Source organism: Budorcas taxicolor, chromosome 17 (genome assembly GCF_023091745.1).
Source record: "Budorcas taxicolor isolate Tak-1 chromosome 17, Takin1.1, whole genome shotgun sequence".
NCBI classification, from domain to species: Eukaryota; Metazoa; Chordata; class Mammalia; order Artiodactyla; family Bovidae; genus Budorcas; species Budorcas taxicolor.
The window spans coordinates 12,606,929-12,627,923 of NC_068926.1; the positions used below are offsets into that span (position 1 = coordinate 12,606,929).

The 20,995-nt window shown below is 46.9% G+C and overlaps 1 protein-coding gene across 1 annotated transcript; it reads right to left on the bottom strand.

Moving 5' to 3' along the window:
• Positions 1-659: 659 nt before the first annotated feature.
• Positions 660-20,456, bottom strand: REELD1 (reeler domain containing 1). Its single transcript, XM_052654762.1, has 7 exons — positions 20,375-20,456; positions 17,911-18,150; positions 15,082-15,304; positions 11,812-11,975; positions 7,914-8,247; positions 5,657-5,720; positions 660-4,844 (listed from the first exon to the last, which is right to left on the bottom strand). Exons 1-7 carry the CDS (start codon positions 20,454-20,456, stop codon positions 4,239-4,241), a joined length of 1,713 nt encoding a protein of 570 aa, XP_052510722.1. The 3' UTR covers positions 660-4,238.
• Positions 20,457-20,995: the final 539 nt, after the last annotated feature.

Genomic DNA, 20,995 nt, shown 5'->3' on the forward strand with positions numbered 1-20,995 from the left:
TAATATTGGAAGTCCAAGACTGGGAGAGGGTATGCTATCTATAATTTATTCATAATTTGCCAGCTCTTTTCAGACAACTTTTCAAATAAAACGTGACACTTGTTTAAATATTTACTGGCTTGTTGACCCATTTTTTTTGTTGTTGTTAATTAGAATTTTTCTAAAAAAGAAAACAAACATTGTAACAGCAAATTAATCCAGACAGCCTTGACAGCGAGCAAGCTCAGCCAGGCTACGGTTAAGCGTTAAGTTGTGATTTTCCAAAATCATTGTATCCAAGGGGAGAAATTAATCAGAGATATCAGCAATAGTCTGTGGATGTAAAAAGGTTAAGATCCACCCCTCCTCCTGATCTGTGATTATGGAATTAGCACAATAGATGTAAAACCATTTGTTTAAAATAAGAGTTTTCAGCAATGGCTTTTCTGTTATTCTCCCTGAAATGTGTGTTTAGCTCCAAACCTCCTTCTCCTCCAAGAAGTGGTTGGCTGAACAATTCTGTAGCTGTTCCCACAAAACAAAAAAGGCTATTTTTAAGATGCTGCATTGGAGTCCTCGCCTAACTTTTCAGGGCTTGCTTTGAGCTCTAGTTAGTGGCTTCAGGTTAAGTTTGTAAGAAACGCCGCGGGAAGAAGGAGCCACCCCTATGGACCGTTGATCAGGGCCTTTATTGGGCGGTCGCTCTCAGGCAGAACTCCCGGGGGCGGGTAAGCAAGGAAGCGAAGGGGGTCTGCGAAGCAAAGGGAGTCTGCGAGGTATGAGGGGTGGGGAAGGGTTTTATAGCCCGGGCCGGGCTCCCATATAAGGAAGAAAACGCGGGCTCAGCGGTGATTGGTGTCCAAGGGCTCCGTGTCGGCTTCTGATTGGACGGCTTGGTTGTCGGCCCGCCTCCGGGGCTTGTCTGCGGCTCTCTGCCGGGACATGTCCCGACATGCCCGGGCAGGCCCAGGCATGCCCAGGCATGCCTCAACACGCCCAACCTTGCCCTGACCTTTCAAAGACAACACTTCCTACTTGCTCCTCTCCAGGGTTTCTCTGGAGTCAGGCTTAGAGGACCTTCAAGACCACTGTGACACAGGGGTTTTATGTGTCCTGACTTCAGGCCTGGAGACTCCAGCCACCTTTGCCAAGAAGAGAGTTTTCTCAGAATGCCTCAGCAATAATGTCTGACCGCCACCCCCGCCGCCCCCGCCGCCCCCCACAGGAACTGTGGCCAGTGGTTGCCATGACAACCTAGGCAGGGATCCCACCATCGGCTGGGCCGGGGCAGCGGGGCTGCAGGGGGAGGAGTTGTCCTGGATCGGAATCACGGTTTGGGTGGCCACAGGATTCCTTTAAATGGACTAGGTTTAAAGATAGTGCTGCAGCCGCAGAACGACCTTAATAACAATAGCAAGTCAATTAGTTAGAGACGGCTAAGTGCTTAACATGTGTTTAGTCTTCACAACAGCCAGAAGAGGTAAATCGTTCTGTGATCCATTGATCTCCAATGAGGAAGCAGAGGCTCAGAGGTCTGGCCGACTCTTGTGCACATTCACTTGTGTGCCTGACGTGGGGTTCCCAGCCAGGGAAGAAGAGGTTCCTAAACCCTAGAGCCTGGGGAATTCCTGGCAATCCAGTGGTTAGGATTCTGCACTTTCACTGCAGTGGGCCTGGGTTCGATCCCTGCTCGGGAAACTAAGATCCTGCAAACCTCAAGGCACAGCCAAAAAACAAACCCTAAAACCTGGAGACTTCCCTTAACCCCTTTGAGGCTTTGAAGGGAGGGTGACCCACGGCATCTCCTGGAGATGAGCAGACTGTTGTCCTCCCATGCCAGCCCTGTGGCAGGTCAGCAGTCTAACCAGTGATGCAGTGAGTTAAACACATCTTCAACTCCTTTTTTCACTTTTCCCTTTGAAAAGTGGAAATCTGTTGCCCTTCCCTTGGAAGAATGAGGGCTGTGGATCGCTGTGACCTGCTGTGGCCACCAGAACACGACAGGAGTGCAATCATGTAACTTCCCAGGCCAGGCCTTCCAAGAGTCCAGCTTCTGATTTTGTCAGCCTGGGACATGCCCTCTGGGAACCCAGCCATCAGGCAGTAGGAAGCCACAAAACAGAGAAGCAAACTGTTTCCCACACTTATCAATGGACCCAGCACGAACTGCCAGCCCCCACGTGAGTCACCTGGGATATTCCAGCCCAATGGACCACACACCGAGCAGAAGAACTGCCCAACTGAGCCCAGGCAACCCCAGCACCATGTGAGACCATCAGCGGTAGGCACTGTTTCAAAGCACTGAGTTAAAGGGTAGTTCATTTCATAGTGAGGGAGAAGCAAAACAGCCTATTTCCACAGGATGATATCCTCTCGGACAGGAAAGATCTGGAAGGCAGTGTATATGTGACGCACCCGGCTCTGATGTGACGTGGCCAGATGAGAGCTCCCCACCAGTGAGATGGGAGCTCCCCGCTAGTGAGATGGGAGCTCCCCGCTAGCGAGATGGGAGCTCTCTACTAGTGAGATGTCTCATCTGAATCTTGGGGACAGGGCATCTCTGGGGAGGGTGGGGTATGTGGGATGGATTTCTGTGGTCCCCATGGCTGTCTCTCTCCACAGCATTTCTAGAACATCTCCATTTATGGACACAACCATCTAGGCCTCTTCCCTGCTGGCTCCGACAGTAAAGAATCTGCCTGCAATGCAGGAGACAAGGGTTCAGCTTCTGGGTCAGGAAGATCTTCTGGAGAAGGGAATGGCTACCCACCCTACCGTTCTGGCCTGGAAAATCCCATGCACAGAGGAGCCTGGCCAACTACAGTCCATGGGGTCGCAAAGAGTCAGACAGGACTCAGCGACTAAGCACACTTACCCTAGGTCTCCGTGTGCCCGTTAAGGTACTTGCCTGAAGCCAAGGGGCAGATGTGCCTACGCTAGAATCTGGGAGGATAGACTCGGAGCTGATGCCCAGTGAGCTAACAGGCTGGAAACACAGAAGCAGCTCTTTCCTACACACCTGATTTTTTTTTTTTTAATGTTTTTGTTATTGAGTTGCAATGTCACGAATGTCTCTTTCTCTTCAGCAAATTACTGAACTTCTTCCTCATGAAGTTATTGTAGGAGCTCAGTGTGAAAATATATGTACAGTTCTTGGCACAACCTACACAACTTAGCTACTCAATCAGGAAATATCATTTCCAAATTTATAGTGCTTTGGTTTCCACATTAAAATGGACCTTGACTCTGTAGTAGGTTTACCTCTGAAAAGGCAGCTAATTCTCATGCGTTATATTAGGTGACCATATTCAAGAGTTATATTCGAACCCATTTGGTATCTATGGAACTCTTGCTACATCAGAGTGATCTTCATAAAGTCACAATGGTCTCCGTCCATCATGCTTTCTTAGACAGATAAAGGCTCTTAAAACTGCACTGGTATTATCATTTATTTTTCAGCCTGACCTTTGGCAAAGGCAAGAAGTCTGTTAGTTGGTGGGATACTTAGTCTCTCATCAAGTGTAAATGGATGGGAGATCTCAGATCCATTTACACCTGAAGAGGCGGTTTGCTTACCCCTCTCTCGGGTTTAAGGCTTCGTACTGCATGTATATTTCCCCACAGATGTGGCAATCAAACTCTCTAAAATCTTCCTTGCCTTTGACCAATTTCCACGGCAGATTTGCCACATGTCTGAGTTTCCTGGAAGGCAAAATACCTTTGCACTCACCCAGTCGACGACATCAGAGCCAACTTTGAACTCTAGTTTGGAAAAACAAGACTTCTCTGGGGGGTGGCTTGGCGAGGCAAAGGGAGGGCTGAAAGAGACACAACTCCACCCTTACTACTTTTTTCAAAGAGTTAGAGGTGATGAGGCTGACAATGCTGAGGAGGGACAGAAGTTCTATTTCTGCGGGTTCCTTAAGGCAATGGAGGAAGCGCGGCGGCCACGGGAGTCTAGTTAATGAGCGGGTTATACAATATTCATTGTGTTGGGTTTAAGTCTTCAAACAGAACGTCTAATTGCGAGAACTAAAAAAAAGGCAGCTAAATTACAGATGTTAGGACAACAAAGCTGGGGAAGAATTCCCTCTGTTGAAAAGCTGTCCTTGTGCTCTCCTAACTGCTCCCTGACAGGGGTGGGAGGTGGGTGCACAGTGGATCGCTGTCCTCATCAACTATGCTCAGTAGGTCTGTTCCGGCTGAGACTCTCTACAGGGTGCAAGGGGAACCCAGAGAGGCCTGGGACCACGACTTTCTCAGAGGACTGTTTTCTTGCTGCTCACAGAGGGAGCAATCCAGTTGCATTCCCCTTCGACCAAAACAAAACTGTTGTCTCCAATTCTCCGGACGTACATGATCTCACCGTCGTCACCTGTGGCAACCGCATCCCTGGCAGGCTCACAAAGGGACACTTCCATCTGCCTGCGGCAATACTGGGTGTGCAGGTGACGAAGGCCAGCAACCACGGCCACGCCCAGCACGGCCAAGAGGCAGAGCAGGAGGCCCAGCTGCGGAGTCCCGAGCTGGATCCCCCACGGGGCCCTGGCTCCATCCTGCCCGGGCTCAGGTCTTGGGTTGGTCTTCCTGGGGTCTCCCACCCCAGCCGCTCCACTGCCCTCCTCCACTCCGCGCTCCTTGTGCTTTGACCGAGGCAGGAAGCTGGCAGAGGGTCTGGATGCCTCTAACTGGCCATCAGCGGTGGTGGGCCTGGAGGTGGCAGAGGTGTGGAGGGCAGGAGTTGGGTGGGCTTCCCCGGCCCCATGTCCAGTGAGTGCCCCGGAGGACCAGAGGTGAGGGTGGGGGAGATGGACAGTGTACAAAGGAGGCCTCATCACTGTCCTATTAGAGGCCTCCGTCTTGTCCTAGAAAAGCAGAGGAAAAAGAAAAATCAGAAGAGCTAGTCTTCCCCCCAAGCAGCGATTGAGCTTCGCAACTACCCCAAGTTCCTTACAGAACCCCAGGCAGCAGCTAAAAACCCAGCCTCACGCCTGCTCTTTAAAGAGCTCAGAAGAAAACACCCAAGCAGATAAATATGCACTTGTTATTGATGGGCACAAGGAGACTAGTGGAAACCCCCCCAAGACAGCATGGAGGCCAGTTACAAGAATAACACAGGGTCCTATTAGAGGGTCCAGGACAATATGGGTGACCATCATCTCCAACGGCTGAAAGCTCTGAGTGTGTCTTTTGATGCGAAGACCCCTGCAAAAGGGACCACTGAAGCTTGCTGTAGGTTCCTATAAATTTGAGTAAGGATATTATACCATGTTTTATTTTGTGTTCCTTTTAAGACTTCAAAGGAATAGTAAATCATTGAGCATGTATATTTTATACTGCCCATTGATCTAACCTCTGGGACCATACATGGTATTTTGAGGCCAATGTTATAAAGGAGACGGTGGGGGAAGAGGAGAGAGGAATTATTAACCAAAGCTAAATGGGAAAACATATCATGAAAACCACCAGTTTCTATAATTGCCAATAACTTCAGAGACACTGTGGATAATGGAAAGGCTGGTATTGATTGAGGGAAAAAATGCTGTGTATATATCACACCCTGGCCTCCTTCTCACCAATCCTGGTTACTAGTCTAATAGCTATGATCACCCAGTGTAGAACTTCCCACTCTGGGATCAAAAATATACTCACTGCCTGTGTACAACGTGGCTGTTACCTGTTCATCCCTATCCGAGGGCAGACAAGTTTCTAGTGAATCAACGCTTGGATCATTCTGAGTCCTAAAAGGAAGAGAAAAAGAGCCGAGAAGGAGTCACTAAGTATTTGGGTTTTTTCCTTACCTTTTACCATAAAAATCTTCAGAACAAAAATGTAGAATAATACAATGAACCCCCAGATATGTACCATCCACGTTCAAAAATTATCGCTTCATGACTAATCTTGTTTTATCTCTCTTCCTGCCTACCTACTTTGCCTCCATGTTTTATTTTTTCCTTTAGAAATTTACTTAATTGTTTATCTTAATTTTTATTTTGTATTGGAGTAGAGTCCATTATTGAACTGTGGTGTTGGAGAAGACTCTGGAGAGTCCCTTGGACTGCAAGGAGATCCAACCAGTCCATTCTGAAGGAGATCAGCCCTGGGATTTCTTTGGAGGGAATGATGCTGAAGCTGAAACTGCAGTACTTTGGCCACCTCATGCGAAGAGTTGACTCACTGGAAAAGACTCTGATGCTGGGAGGGACTGGGGGCAGGAGAAGGGGATGACAGAGGATGAGATGGCTGGATGGCATCACTGACTCGATGGATGTGAGTCTGAATGAACTCCGGGAGTTGGTGATGGACAGAGAGGCCTGGCGTGCTGCGATTCATGGCGTCGCAAAGAGTTGGACACGACTGAGCGACTGAACTGAACTGAGAGGCCATTAATAGGCTTCCCTTGTGGCTCAGCTGGTAAAGAATCCGCCTGCAATGCAGGAGACCCCAGTTCGATTCCTGGGTTGGGAAGATCTGGTGGAGAAGGGATAGGCTGCCCACTCCAGTATTCTTGGGCTTCCCTGGTGGCTCAGCTGGTAAAGAATCTGCCTGCAATGCAGGAGACCCCAGTTCGATTCCTGGGTTGGGAAGATCCTCTGGAGAAGGGATAGGCTACCCGCTCCAGTAGTCCTGGTGGCTCAGACGGTAAAGAATCCACCTGCAATGTGGGACACCTGGGTTCTATCTCTGGGTTGGGAAGATCCCCCAGAAGAGGGCATGACAACCCACTCCAGTGTTCTTGCCTGGAGAATCCCCAGGAGCCTGGCAGGCTACAGTCCCTGGGGTCCAAGAGAGTTGGACATGACTGAGCAACTAAGCACAGCACAGAACAGAGTCTGTCGTCAACAGCGTTGTGTTAGTTTCAGATGCGCAGCAGAGTGATTCAGCTATACATCTATCTAGCCCTTTTCAAAGTCTTTTCCCATTTAGTTTATTACAAAATATTGAGTAGGGTTCCCTGTGCTATATAATAGGTCCTTGTTGGTTATCTGTTTTAAATACAGTAGTGTGTACATGTCCCAATCCCAAAATCCCAATCTGTCCCTCTCCTCATCCCTCACCCCTGGTAACCATAAATTCATTTTCTAAGTCTGTGAATTTGTTTCTGTTTCGTAAATAAGTTTGTTTATATTACTTTTTTCAGATTCCACGTATAAGCAATATCATATGATATTTGTCTTCCTCTGTCTGACTTAATTCACTTAGTATGATAATCAAAAAGCTATGCTTCCTATCACAGTCATGTATACGGATAACATTATATTTCTTGGAAACACTGGAGTTTGCAGTTGGGGGCTGGAGAGGGAATGGAGAGGGAGGTGAGTGAGGATGGCAGCAAAGACCCACTGAATCCTTTTATTGGTTTATATGCTTCATATTTATATATTGCTGCTGCTAAGTCGCTTCAGTCGTGTCCGACTCTGTGCGACCCCATAGATGGCAGCCTACCAGGCTCCTCTGTCCCTGGGATTCTCCAGGTAAGAGTACTGGAGTGGGTTGCCATTTCCTTCTCCAATGAATGAAAGTGAAAAGGGAAAGTAAAGTCGCTCAGTCGTGCCCGACTCTCAGCGACCCCATGGATTGCAGCCCGCCAGGCTCCTCCGTCCATGGGATTTTCCAGGCAAGAGTACTGGAGTGGGGTGCCATTGCCTTCTCCGATATTTATATATTATATACTTATAATTTTATGTATCTAAATAAGTAACCTACATTTATATTTTATTTATAGCAGCATCTCAGAGACCTCAGCCAAAACAGCACAGTTTCCCAAGATAATCTACCTACCCAGCCCTTCTACAACGAGCGCTTCTCATGCACTTAAGGGTAAATACGGTTGAGATCTTCTGTCTGAGCAGGAAGGCTACATTTCCTTGGCACCCTCGTGTTTGGCTTCACCCCACCACCTGTCCCGAATGGCCTACCCCCTGATCAATCACCTGTGGCAGGTGCTGAAGCCGGAAGCGAAGCTCTCTGTGGAGAAGTCCCTGAGGGCTACAAGCCTCTCCAGACCCCGGACATCCAGGGATGGTTCCAGGGTTGGGCTGCTGTCTCTGCTGGGGTGATGGCCATCACTGACTGCAGCAGCTGTGTGTGAAGACGCTTGGAATGGAGTCTCTGCAGCCCTGAGGAACTCTGTCACCCAAACACTGGTAGGAACAGGACCTAAGCTGTCCTCTTCTCCAGCTCCAGTTACAGCAGCAGCAAAGACATCTGTGCGCTGCTGAAGCAGAGTGATGGGGAGACTGGGGGCCAAGCGGAGGCCCGGAGACACTGTGAAGAAAGAGGGAGAAATCATCCTCATGTCGATTAGCACACAGCTAGGACCATGGGCTGAATGCCCGCGTCTTTGAGGTGCCTGAGGACAGACTGTCAAGTGTGAACCACTCAAAAGCATCAACTAAAGATTGTCTGGAGCGTCCCAGGTGGCCTTAGTGGTAAAGAACCCGCCTGCCGATGCAGGAGACGTATGAGATGGGGGTTCGATCCCTGGGTCAAGAAGGTCTCCTGGAGCAAGACATGGCGATCAGCTCCAGTGTTCTTGCCTGGAGAATCCCATGGACAGAGGAGCCTGGCGGGCTACAGTCCAGGGTAACAAAGAGTTGGACGTGGTGGAAGCGAATTAGCACTCACAAAATGATCATCTGTTCAGCAATAGGAACCCCTGACTAAGCAGCAATAGAAACCCCTGACTAAGCACACAGCTTTTCTTGTTTGTTTGTTTGTTTTTAAGAGTAAGCTCCTAGCCCTTCTGGGCTTGTGCATCTTTTAAAAAAAAAAAATGCACACAAAACATTTATTTATTTGACTGCTTCGGGCCTTAGTTGCAGCATTCAAACACTTAGTTGTGGCATGTGGGATCTAGCTCCCTGACCAGGGATCAAACCCAGACCCCCAATATTGGGAGCCTGGAGTCTTAGCCCCTAGACCACAGGGAAGCCCCTGGGCTTGTGCGTTCTTAACAGTCACCAATCAGAGAAAATAGAAACCACGGTGATCACTCTGTTTTCTTACTTCTGCCCCAAACTGCTCCTTGCTAAGAAAAAAGGTGGGATCCTACAAAAACCAGATTTCCTTTTGAAGCTCTAGGTCTTTCTTGCTGTGGGATTAATGCTAAAAGTTTCCCCCGTGATGACAGGGACTCCAGCCCCTGCTACGGGCAGAGGCGGGATCACTGCCCTCCTCTGTCTCCTCTCCCATCTGTGATGAGCGGACATAACAGCCCAGAGCATCGGAAACGGGGCAGCAAACAGCCAGGCCCAGGTTTTGGAGTCATCATCTGGGTTCAGCTCTTTACTCTGCCAATTCCTGAATACCCTGAATAGGCTAAGGCCTCTGGAGTGTCAGTTTCTTCTTTTGCAAAATGAGACCAATAATAGTATGTGGGGCGTAGAACTGCTGACGGGGGAAAGTGCGATCACCGATGTAGAGGCATGGAGCACAGGGCCTGGTTCAAATGCAAAGTACACTATGCGTTCACCACGTGGTCAGCAGGGCGACCACGACGCTGTTGACAAAGTGAGTGCTGGCAGAAGTTTCTCTGGCCAGGGCTCTAACTGGGTTGGATCGAACAACAATCACAAAAAAACTGTGACACTTTGTTCTTATGCCTTTATTACTCAAAAATAGGGAGACTGAAGTGAAAAATAAAGCATACCCAGACACACAGAATTTAGCAAAAATCATGACACTTTCAGCTTCTGCCTGAACTCTGAATGCACTCAGATGCTTCCTGCAGACCCACTGCATGCTGGGCCTTGTTCCGGGAGCTGGGGATGCAGAAATGATGGTGCAGGTTGCTAACTGTTGCTTCTGAACTCAAAACCTAGGAGGACAGACTCCTGCCCGCCCAACCTTATAAATCACAGTGTGGTCAGAGCTTTAATACCAGAGCTAAAGAAAGCAATTACATTTGCCTACCAAGAAGCAAGCGGGAAAGGTTCACAAAGGATCAAAGGAGACATCGGAACTGCCGCTTGGAAGGTAAACAGTTCATCATGAGGAGCAGTTCCGTTTAAGGAAATGTCAGGAGGCAAACATGGAGACATAAAAGTAGGTCATGCCCAGTGGGGTCAGATATAGGACCCTAAAGAGTCCCCAAGCTCTGTTGGAAAATAAGTTTGAGAAACACAATATGCTATCTTCCCACGGGAAAACTCATCATTCCCATTTACCTTCTGAAGTCCTCTTACAGTTAAAGCAATTTACTCCACTTTGTTAGATGACACCTCTCCCAATGCATGTGCGTGTACACACACACACACACACACACGTTTTTCCTTTGGGAAGCACTGAGGTTTGTGTAGAGGAATGGGTTGGATAACAGGCAGGAGCAGAGGGAAGGCGTTTGAGCAACTTGATGAAGTGTTGACCCTGCAGCTGCTCAGACTGGAGTCTGCCAGCCCCTGGGGAAAAGGTGCCCAGCAGGGTCACCCATCAGAAAGACTTTGCAGAATCAACAGGACCCATCTTCCTGAAGCCTTACTTTCACTCCTATTCATCTTCAAACAAACATGCTAGTCACTCAGTCATGTCTGACTCTCTGCAGCCCCAAGGACTGTAACCCATCAAGCTCCGCTGTCCATGGAATTCTCCAGGTAAGAATACTGGAATGGGTAGTCATTCCCTTCTCCAAGGGATCTTCCTGACCCAGGGATTGAACCCAGGTCTCCTGCATTGCAGGCAGATTCTTGACCATCTGAGCCACCAGGGATCCCCATCCATGCTTGGGATCCAAATGCAACATTTGCGTGATTGATAACGTGATACAGGAGACTTCAAACCCATGTTGGGTTTGCAGGGTCTTCTTAAAGCCACCCTCTCAGACCCTGAGAGCTTTTCTCTGCTTTTAGGAGCATCTAGGTGGAGAGGTTGGAGGAGCTGTGCAGGGCAGTCGGGGGAAGACAAAGGTTTTGGTCATAGGCAGAGGGTGGCCCTGGGTTGCCTCTCATCCTGGATCTGCTGGACTAGCAAAGTCAGGGATTCAAATCATGTGCTGGCCTTATCATGTTAGCCCAGAATAAAAGAAAGGATATAGGAAGATGGGATCAAATGGTTTAAAGGTTGGATCTTCTGTACAGGTCATTGGATGCCTTTATGAAAGCACCTGTTCAGAGCACTTAACTAGAAATAAATAATGAAAATAAGTTCCATTTCACCAGGAATCTTCAGGTAGGTCAAACATTCTCTAGCTGCTTAGGTGTTGTGGTTTTGTTTTGTTTTGTTTTGTTTTTTGTCTATTTTTATTTGTTTTTGTTTTCAGAAGTTCATGGGCCAGTCGAATCTAAAGTCACGTGGTGAGCCTGGAAAGAAATCCATTGCCATTACAACAGCCTGATTCTGTTCTCCAACCCAAGCTGCAAAGAGCCATCTACCTACCTCAGAAAGTAACGATCAAAATTGGATGAGGTTTTATTTTAAAAAGAAAAAGAAAGGATTATTTCTGGTGCTCCCATTTAGTCTCAGGGGTCCAGGGAAAATGGGTAAAATACTGTGGAAATTGATTAGGTTGGTGGGGGGGGTGGTGTGGGAGGAGGTGTGTGGCTATTTTTTGATTTTGCAGCTCAAGCACAGCGCTCCAGGGCCCAGCTTCATCTGTGAGGTTGAGTGGGACAAACTGTGTTCATTGCAGTGAACCCTGAACTTGTAAGCAATCCCCCCAACCCCGACCCACAGCCGTGCGATCATGTCCCCAGGAACTGCTGACACTCCCAAGACAGCTCTCTATAACTTATGCCCCCGGAACTGGAAACTGGCAGGAGCCACTTTTAAGTGAAAGTAAGGCACAGTGAAAATAATGCTGCCAACCAGGCTGATGAGTGCAGCAGGAAGCAGTACCTGGGATGGTTCCTTCCATGTCCTCCAGCCTCTGCCCAGAGGCTGGCATCGGCGAGCCAGGCTCCACGTGGCTGTCCGAATGGGCTCTACTGTGTGTCTGTTGAGACACGACAGATGATTCAATCTTCACCCAGTAAACGAAATATGACTGGACTACAGATAAACTGTAGAAAAAGAAAGCAGAGTGATTAGAGGATTTGGTCTTCCCTAAGTCATACCTCGGGCCATTCTAACTGAAAGGAGAGAGCAAACAAAAAGGTAAAGAATTACGTGATTGGGTTACTCCCTTGGGCGACTTCATTCTTTTTAGAAACAAAAGCTCAACAGCAGTAAATAATTGAAATAGGAGACAACAGGTACAAATCAAATACTCTCCTGAATAAATATAATCATTAAGAATCATTTTGACTAAAAAGTATCTTCTAGAACTGCCCTTCCAGAACTTCTAGAATTTTGGTCTAGAACTGAAATTAAAAGACGCTTGCTCCCTGGAAGAAAAGCTATGACAAACCTAGACAGCATATTAAAAAGCAGAGACATTATTTTGCCAACAAAGGTCTGTCTAGTCAAAGCTATGGTTTTTCTAGTAGTCATGTATGGATGTGAGAGTTGCTCTATAAAGGAAGCTGAGCGCTGAAGAATTGATGCCTCTGAACTGTGGTTTTGGAGAAGACTCTTGAGAGTCCCTTGGACTGCAAGGAGATCCAACCAGTCCATTCTAAAGGAAATCAGTCCTGAATATTCATTGGAAGGACTGATGTTGAAGCTGAAACTCCAATACCGTGGCCACCTGATGCAAAGAACTGACTCACCGGAAAAGACCCTGATGCTGGGAAAGATTGAAGGCAGGAGGAGAAGGGGATGACAGAGGATGATGAGATGGCTGGATGGCATCACTGGCTCGACGGCCATGAGTTTGAGCAAGCTCTGGGAGTTGGTGATGGACAGGGAAGCCTGGCATGGTGCAGTCCATGCGGTCGCAAAGAGTTGGGACATGACTGAGCGACTGAACTGAACTGACTGAGAACTGTCCACTAAAGGCTTCATCTTCAACTGTGCTCATTCACCATTATTGTGTGTCGTGAATTGAATTACACTGTTCACTGAAAATTTTATAATTCTGTTGTACAATGGTACAATCCTATCGGAGTTGTAATTGAAAATGAGAGATAAATCATTCATAATCTAAACAATACTTTGAATACATAATGCCTCTCTCCAGTAAAAGCCATCTGTACCGACTTGACCTTATTCATCCTTCCCCAAATTTCACCAAAGCAGGGATTATGGGCAAGTACCATTTTTCTCACTGTAAGTATTCAGAAGACAATCATAAAAATGTGATGAATTTGGCTGAAGTCACCCAGAGAGTGGGCAGGTGGAAGGGTCAACACGTCGATGTTACAGTGGGGAAGGACCCTGGGGTGACGGCATGTGGGGACCCAGAGATGCATCTGATAAGTGGTGCAGCGCCTTTCCCTGTCCGTGGAGATCGTGGCTTCTGATCTACTTCCACTCCTGCACAGAGAAGCTACTATGGTAAGACTAGAAGTAGAGGAAGATTGGGGTTGACATGTATACACTATTGGTACTGTGTATAAAACAGATAACTAATGAGAGCCTACTGTATAGCACAGGGAACATGCTCTGCGGTCACCTAAGTGGGAAGAAAATCTGAAAAAGAGCCGGAAACCCAACATATACATATGTATATATGTATACATATAGCTGATTCGGTTTCCTATACAGCAGAAAATAACACAACATTGTAAAGCAACTACACTCCACTAAAAATTAATTTAAAAAATTAAGTAATACATGAAGAGCAAAAAAAAAGTTAAAAACTAGAAATGGAAGGGCTTTGAGAAATAAAAGTAATTGTACTGACTGTTGGTGGCTCAGAGGTTAAAGCGTCTGCCTGCAATGCGGGAGACCTGGGTCTGATCCCTGGGTACGGAAGATCCCCTGGAGAAGGAAATGGCAACCCACTCCAGTATTCTTGCCTGGAGAATCCCATGAACGGAGGAGCCTGGAGGGCTACAGTCCACAGGATCGCAAAGAGTCAGACATGACTGAGCGACTTCACTTCCACTTTCACTTTCAAGGGTTTCATACACAACCTTGAACTGGAACCAAAGTCCTGGCAGGGGCCAGTTACGCCAACAGTCAGGTGGGTTCTGGCCTTTCCAGGTGATCAGAGTCATCAGGGCACGGGTGTTTTCCTCCTTGTTTGTCCTGCTCGCTGTGTTAGGGCACCAGAAAGGGATGGAAAAGGGGCCCTGATGGGTGGGGGCCACACACCTCATTGCTCACATTCCCTAGTGCCAAGGGGACAGCCTGCAGGGGAAGCCTGCGGTCTGGATGCCCCCACCCTCCGGCACGTCCTCCTCTTCTGCACATGAGGGTGTGGGGGAAAGAACCCAAGGAGGACGACGACCAGCACCACCGAGTGAGCTCTGTCGTGTCCGACCATGGACTGCGGCCCCATGGACTGCAGCCCATCAGGCTCCTCTGTCCATGGGACTTTCTTGGCAAGAATACTGGAGTGGGTCGCCGTTTCCCCCTCCAAGGAATCTACCCAACCCAAGGATCGAACCTGTGTCTCCTGGATTGGCAGCGATTCTTTCCCACAGAGCCACAAACCCTCCCCTAAAAACCAAACCCAATCAAACAAATTCACTTTCTTGGGACCTACGAATGTTTGAAAAGAAGGACAACGCCAGTATCTCACTTTGAGGAATGATGCAGTTTGTATAAAGCTGATGGTTGCCAAGAACTGGTTCACGCACTTGGCACACATTGGCTCTTCGACCTTACACAACCCCACGAGGCGGGCGTTGCCACGATCACACCCCCGTGGTGGACAAGAAGCTGAGGCACAGAGCTGTCAGCAGTTCTCCCGGGCCCGGCAGGCGTCCACTGTCTGCCTACCTCTGTCTCTGGAATGTCTCTGTACTTGGCCACCTGCAGCTCTTTTGCCTCCTAGTGAGAATTTTCTGGAGAGACTGGCCAAGGTACATCTGTGCCCAGGAACAAGGGACATCACACGCTCCTAGACCACGGATAATCGCACAGAATGGAGTTGCGGGCAATTTTTTTAAAAACTCATCACCTATATAGACTCTCTACTGAGGGCAGTCCCAGTGACCCTGTCCTTATTATAAGGTGCAGGGAAGGGGAGTGGGGAGGCAGGAACCAAGGAAGTGTGTGAAGTCCCCTCCCTTCATAGTGGAAGTTCAGTTACCGAGACCCAGAACTTAACTCTCTTACAAGAACCTGATGTTCCCCACGGGCTGGGCAGGGGCCTGCCACTTGAATGACAGGTTTCTCTTCCGGGACTTGTCCGCGTGGGTGACTGTGTCAGCCTCTTCAAAGCAAGTTATCAGTTTGGCATGAGGAGGAATGAAGACAAAAGAGCCAGCTATCTGATGATCAGACACTCTTCGGGCCTGGAGTAGGAAGCCCATGAAATCACGGCTGCTCCTCACCGCCACTGCAACAGAAAACGTCCGTCAAGGTCAACATCCTGGAAGGAGCAGCAGTAGGTGACTTTATAGGAGTATTTTTCAAAACAAAAAGCTCAGGACCAGTCCAGTCCCCAGAAAGTAAACGGGAGAAAAAAGGTTGAAGTGCTATTTCACACCCCAAATAAATTCTGTTTGGAACAAAGACATGTAAAAACGAAACATAAAAGAACTAGAAACAATGGTTTGGCTTTTTACTGTTTTTTTGGTTTTTGCTTTTACTATTGGAATTAGGAGTGTCTCTCTGAGCAAACCTCAGTAGCCATAATGGAAAAAAAAAAAGATTTTAAAAAATTCTCAACATAGAAGAAATCAGAACACAAGGGATAAACTGAGAAAGATATCTGCAAGATAAAACAGGCAAATATACAAAGAGTTATAGTGAATTAACAAAAAAGATGACCAAATTGAAAATTACCAACAGAGACAGAAAATAAAACAGGCTCAATCACAATGGTTAAAACAATTATAAATGAGACACTACTTTATACCTATCTTATTAACAAGTTTCAAAATGTGTAAGTATAACCAGTATTGATAGCACAACAGAAAAACCAGGACACTCATTCAGAAGTGCTAGGACTGTAAACCATGCAACTCTTTGAGGGAGTACCTTGATAATATTTTATGTGCTTTTTTAAATCCCCACACTAACCAATAGAACAACGTGATTGGATAAAACCATAGAAAGAGAATCAATTTTATTTCCATTTATCACCTCTAATTCCCATCTAAAGAGAGCAAAGCCAACAGCACTGATGTGCTTGAGTTCCCTGTGGCTAAACAGTGTCCTGTCTACACTGAGCTACCATCTTCAACATCAGTGACTTTCTTTGCTGCTTTCTTCCAGCTAACACCAAGGAGCTTGGCCCAAGGTAGGCAAGAGTGATTCCGAAGCGTGTGTCTGTGTGTCGGGAGGGGATGCGGTGGGTGGTGGAAAGGGTACCCCTGGGGGACGATCCTCAATCACTGACTCCCCTTCCTCCACCCTCCTGAGGGACGATTCAGAACTGTGTATCACGTGGTTTCTCAAAGGGCCATCACTGGAGTTGGATCCCAGTGTGTTTCCCACAGCAGCAACCCACTCGATTTCACGCCCCGTATTAGTGTTTCTTTCTTCCCTATCACCCTATTCTCTCTTTTTCATCAATGCTTCTTGGGTCATTTCCCAAATAAACCACCTGTACACAAGTTCTCACTCTGCTTTTCTAGGCACCTGAACTAAAATAGCAGGAAATGCTCTCTTCACCCCTCAAATAACTTTAGTTTTAAATAAGGAGGAAAAAAGTCTGCTTCTCATATGTATTTGATATGGGGCGTTTGTTCAGGGTAACTATATTTATATCTTACAATAAACACAAAAAAATTTTATAAGGCCATTTGTACCCTCTTGTACTATAAAGATTAATATCAGTATAAGATTAGTTATGTGATTTTAATGATGCAAGTATATCATGATTTATGGCTGCAACTAGAGATCAGCCCTGGGTGTTCTTTGGAGGGAATGATGCTAAAGCTGAAACTCCAGTACTTTGGCCACCTCATGCGAAGAGTTGACACATTGGAAAAGACTTTAATGCTGGGAGGGATTGGGGGCAGGAGGAGAAGGGGACGACAGAGGATGAGATGGCTGGATGGCATCACTGACTCGATGGACGTGAGTTTGAGTGAACTCCGGGAGTTGGTGATGGACAGGGAGGCCTGGCATGCTGCGATTCATGGCGTCGCAAAGAGTTGGACACGACTGAGCGACTGAACTGAACTGAACTGAGAGACCATCATACTGAATAAGTGAAAGTGAAAGTTGCTTAGTCATGTCAGACTCTTTGAGACCCCATGATTTATACAGTCCATGGAATTCTCCAGGCCAGAATACTGGAGTGGGTAGCCTTTCCCTTCTCCAGGGGATCTTCCCAACCCAGGGATCGAACCCAGGTCTCCCACATTACAGGCGGATTCTTTACCAGCTGAGCCACCAGGGAAGCCCCAAAATACCAGAGTGGGTAGCCTATCCCTTCTCCAGCAGTAAGTCAGAAAGAGAAAGACAAATACCACATGATATCGCTTACATGCAGAATCTAAAAGAGCACAAATGGAACTGTCAAACAGACTCACAGACGTAGAGATCAGACTTGTGGTTGCCAAGGGTGGGCGGGCAGGGGAGGGGTGGGCTGGGAGTTGGGGGTTAGCAGATGCAAGCTAGTACATACAGAATGGATAAACAACCAGGTCCTGCCAGATAGCACAGGAACTGTATTCAGTAGCCTGAGATAAACCATAATGGAAAAGAATATTAAAAAGAATGTGTATACACATAGACCTGAGTCACTTTACAGCATAAATTAATATCACATTGTAAATCAACCATACTTCAGTAAAAAAAAAAAACTAAAAAAAAAAAAAGACCATAAATATTTCATGCTTTCTTGGGTACATAATTTCTTCTTAGGATTAAACCAAAGTATATAGCCCAGGAAACTCCTGCCTTGGACAAACACAACTTGGAACTTGTCACGAGGACCTTGGGGCTCCTGGTGGGAGTCGGGGGGTCTCTCAAAGCCTCTCCCACACCTACCTGAAACCGTGGCACCCGGTGAGTAGGAAGAGCTGCCGGTGAGGATGGTGATGTGGTGGGTCCCGGGGCTCTGAGTCCGGGCTGGAATGTGCTTGGGTCGCATGTCCGCACAGGCCACCGAGCCAGCCCCGTGGGAAAAGGCGGAGGAGCCGGGCACCAGGCAGAGGGCGGCACAGGCCCAGCCTGTGAGGGCGGCGGGCACCCCCATCCTGCCCTCTCCCGCGTCCCAAGGAACAGCAGCTTCAATCCAGATGCTCTTTAGGAAAAGGAGGTGATGTCTTTCTGACTGTGCCTGACCTGACTGAATCCCACACTCCCTTTATCCCTGAAATACCTTTGGTGCCCCCTTCCCAGATTGCAAGTGCTCAAGATCAAAAAAAGACGTGCTGCCACATTACTACACAGAAAATAGATGCCCAACAAGGACCTACTACAATAGCACCGGGAAGTGTACTCAACTTTTTGTAATAACCTACAAGGGAAAACAATCTGAATAAGAATACATAGATACATCTGAATCACTCTGCTGTATACCTGAAACTAACACAACACTGTACATCAATTATACTTCATTTTTTTAGAATATCTCTTTAAAATAGCATATAAAAAAATCAATGTGGGATTGACCAGTAAATATAGTTAGAGCAACTTGTTAACTAAAAAAAAAATCAACTAAATTAAAGTTTAAATGTGAAAAAAGGAAACTGCAAGAAAAAAGAAAAAAAAGATGTGCCAGACTATAGGAAGTGCTTCATTTCTAAACCCTTTTTTTTAAACTCTCTTCTTGTAATTTTTTTTGTAAGAATGCCTCTTTTTAAAGAGAGGCTATGCTAATTACATCAAAGACATAAGACCAGAAAATGTTTGAATCCTAACGTGAACTTCTTACAAACTGCCTGATATCCAAGGACAATGTGAGCTGTAATCTATTATAGCTGAAGTGAGAGTCCCGATGTTCCAATATGGGCAGGCAGCCTGGCATATGGTGGCTTGGTTTAGCATCTTATCTCTCTAATTGCAAATTACAGAGTTAAATGCTCCAATCTTCTGCCAACTATCAATTATTTAGGGAGACTGTTAAATTTGCAATGCTTTGATAGCTCCTGCCTTTTCTCCTATTGACAAGTTTTAGATAGTTCACTCCTTTTTTACAGAGAAGATGAGCAAAAAAAGTTATACCCAAGCCCATCCATTTTATGCCTTGCTGATGGCAACCCACTCCAGTACTCTTGCCTGGAAAATCCCATGGACGGAGGAGCCTGGTAGGCTGCAGTCCATGAGGTCGCTAAGAGTCGGGCACGACTGAGCAACTTCACTTTCACGTTTCACTTTCATGCATTGGAGAAGGAAATGGCAACCCACTCCAGTGTTCTTGCCTGGAGAATCCCAGGGACAGAGGAGCCTAGTGGGCTGCTGTCTATGGGGTCACACAGAGTCGGACACGACTGAAGCGCCTTAGCAGCAGCAGCAAGTATAGTGAGGAAACACACACACACACACACACACAAAACTGGCTCAGGAGTAGAATGAAATATTTGGGCAAAAATAACATTTATAGAGTAAATATTTTTGTTCATACCATGAATGCCCATCAACAGAAAGAATTAAAAGTTGACTGTCAAAGAAGTTCACAGATGAAAATAAAGTGAGGAATAGCAAGTAAGACAGATGAAAAGCTCTCTGAATAAAGATTCAGGGCTAGCAGGCATTTTTTTAAATATAGCTGCTTGTTTTTATAGTTCTATGCACATAAAAGTTCTTTTAATACTGTGATCTAAAGAGCAATGCAAAGCAACAACAGTTCTTCACTTGAATAGGCTGGCTTTAAAAGGTAAAAATAAAATGTAAACATTTAGTGGAATTAGCTATGAAATCAGGAGACTAAGGAGGTAATCCAAACAACCAAATCATCAAGTGTCATCTACTACCATCCTTTCTTTAAACCATCAGCTTCACCATCCCTTACACTGACCAGACACAGGGGGTGCAGAGTATGGTCTATATAGAATTGTGGTCTTTCTATAGAAAAGAGTATGGTCTTTCTTAGAATTGTCCTAAGAGTCCATAAGACAATGCCTTTCTCTGCTAGGTTTGTTCTCCATAAGAAAGTAAAAGTCAAAATCCCTGCACCACCAAGGGCCATTCCTACAGATTTCCAGACACATTAGAAGTTGATGAACAAGGAGCTGTAAAAGTATCTTCTCAGCTGAGGAGACTCAGGGCCCTTCTGAAAGACAGCAAGCCTTTACATAGACAACACCCTAGGAGACTCTGTTGTTGGCAGAAGGTGGTCTTGTCCCCACAGAGGCAGACCAAACACAGAAGTCTATGGAGGAGGCAGGGTGAGTACCAGGTCCCGCAGATCAGGGCCAAAACCATACACTTCATCCTTCTCCTCCTTTGATCTTAAAATGTCTTGCCCATCAGCACCTTGTCCATCTGAACCAGAAAAGCATCCACTTACCTAGGAACACATTTTCCTTGAGGCTTGATGGAACAGTTTCCCCTCCCAGAGCTGCACAGACACATCCTTTAAACAAGTTCATTCTTCTCCCTTCAGTTTCTCCTCGAATGGGCAGGACAACAGCTGTTACTGCTAATCCTCAGCGTCCCCAGGAACTGTCCCTTGGAGTCCAAATCCAGCCTTGCTTAATCGCATTGGTTTTCCCCTAAGGTCACATACACATCCTCAGGTACAGTTTCCATGTCAACATTGCTCAAGCCTGTGTGAAGATCTGGAAAGAGCTGGGACTGGTTTTGCACACAACTTCCTTTGGAATCCTCAGCAGGAGCCCCTTGCCTAGGGGAGAATGATCCAATCAAACAAACCAGGAGATCTCTGCTTCTGAGTTAACATAGGCTGAAGAAGGTGTCCCGGGTGAAATGGGATTGAGGGCGTGGCCAGAGTGCAATGTTTGGGACCAAGAAGTCCCACATAGCATACTCCTTTCCCATCAATTGCACTGAAGCTGGGATTCACCCAGGCGCATGCAAACAAGAATCACCCAAGACCCTTGATAATAGTGCAGAGCCATGGATCAGTTGGAGAAGGCAGTGGCACCCACTCCAGTGCTCTTGCCTGGAG

Bases quoted from the DNA above. Each gene is read 5' to 3' on its own strand.
- REELD1 (XM_052654762.1), bottom strand. From the start codon at position 20,456: ATGAACTTGTTTAAAGGATGTGTCTGTGCAGCTCTGGGAGGGGAAACT. The intron at 15,305-17,910 runs GTAGGTGTGGGA...TTTCTGTTGCAG, and splicing joins ACCGGGTGCCACGGTTTCAG to TGGCGGTGAGGAGCAGCCGT. The intron at 5,721-7,913 runs GTGATTGATCAG...TCTTCCTTTTAG, and splicing joins GGCTTCAGCACCTGCCACAG to GACTCAGAATGATCCAAGCG.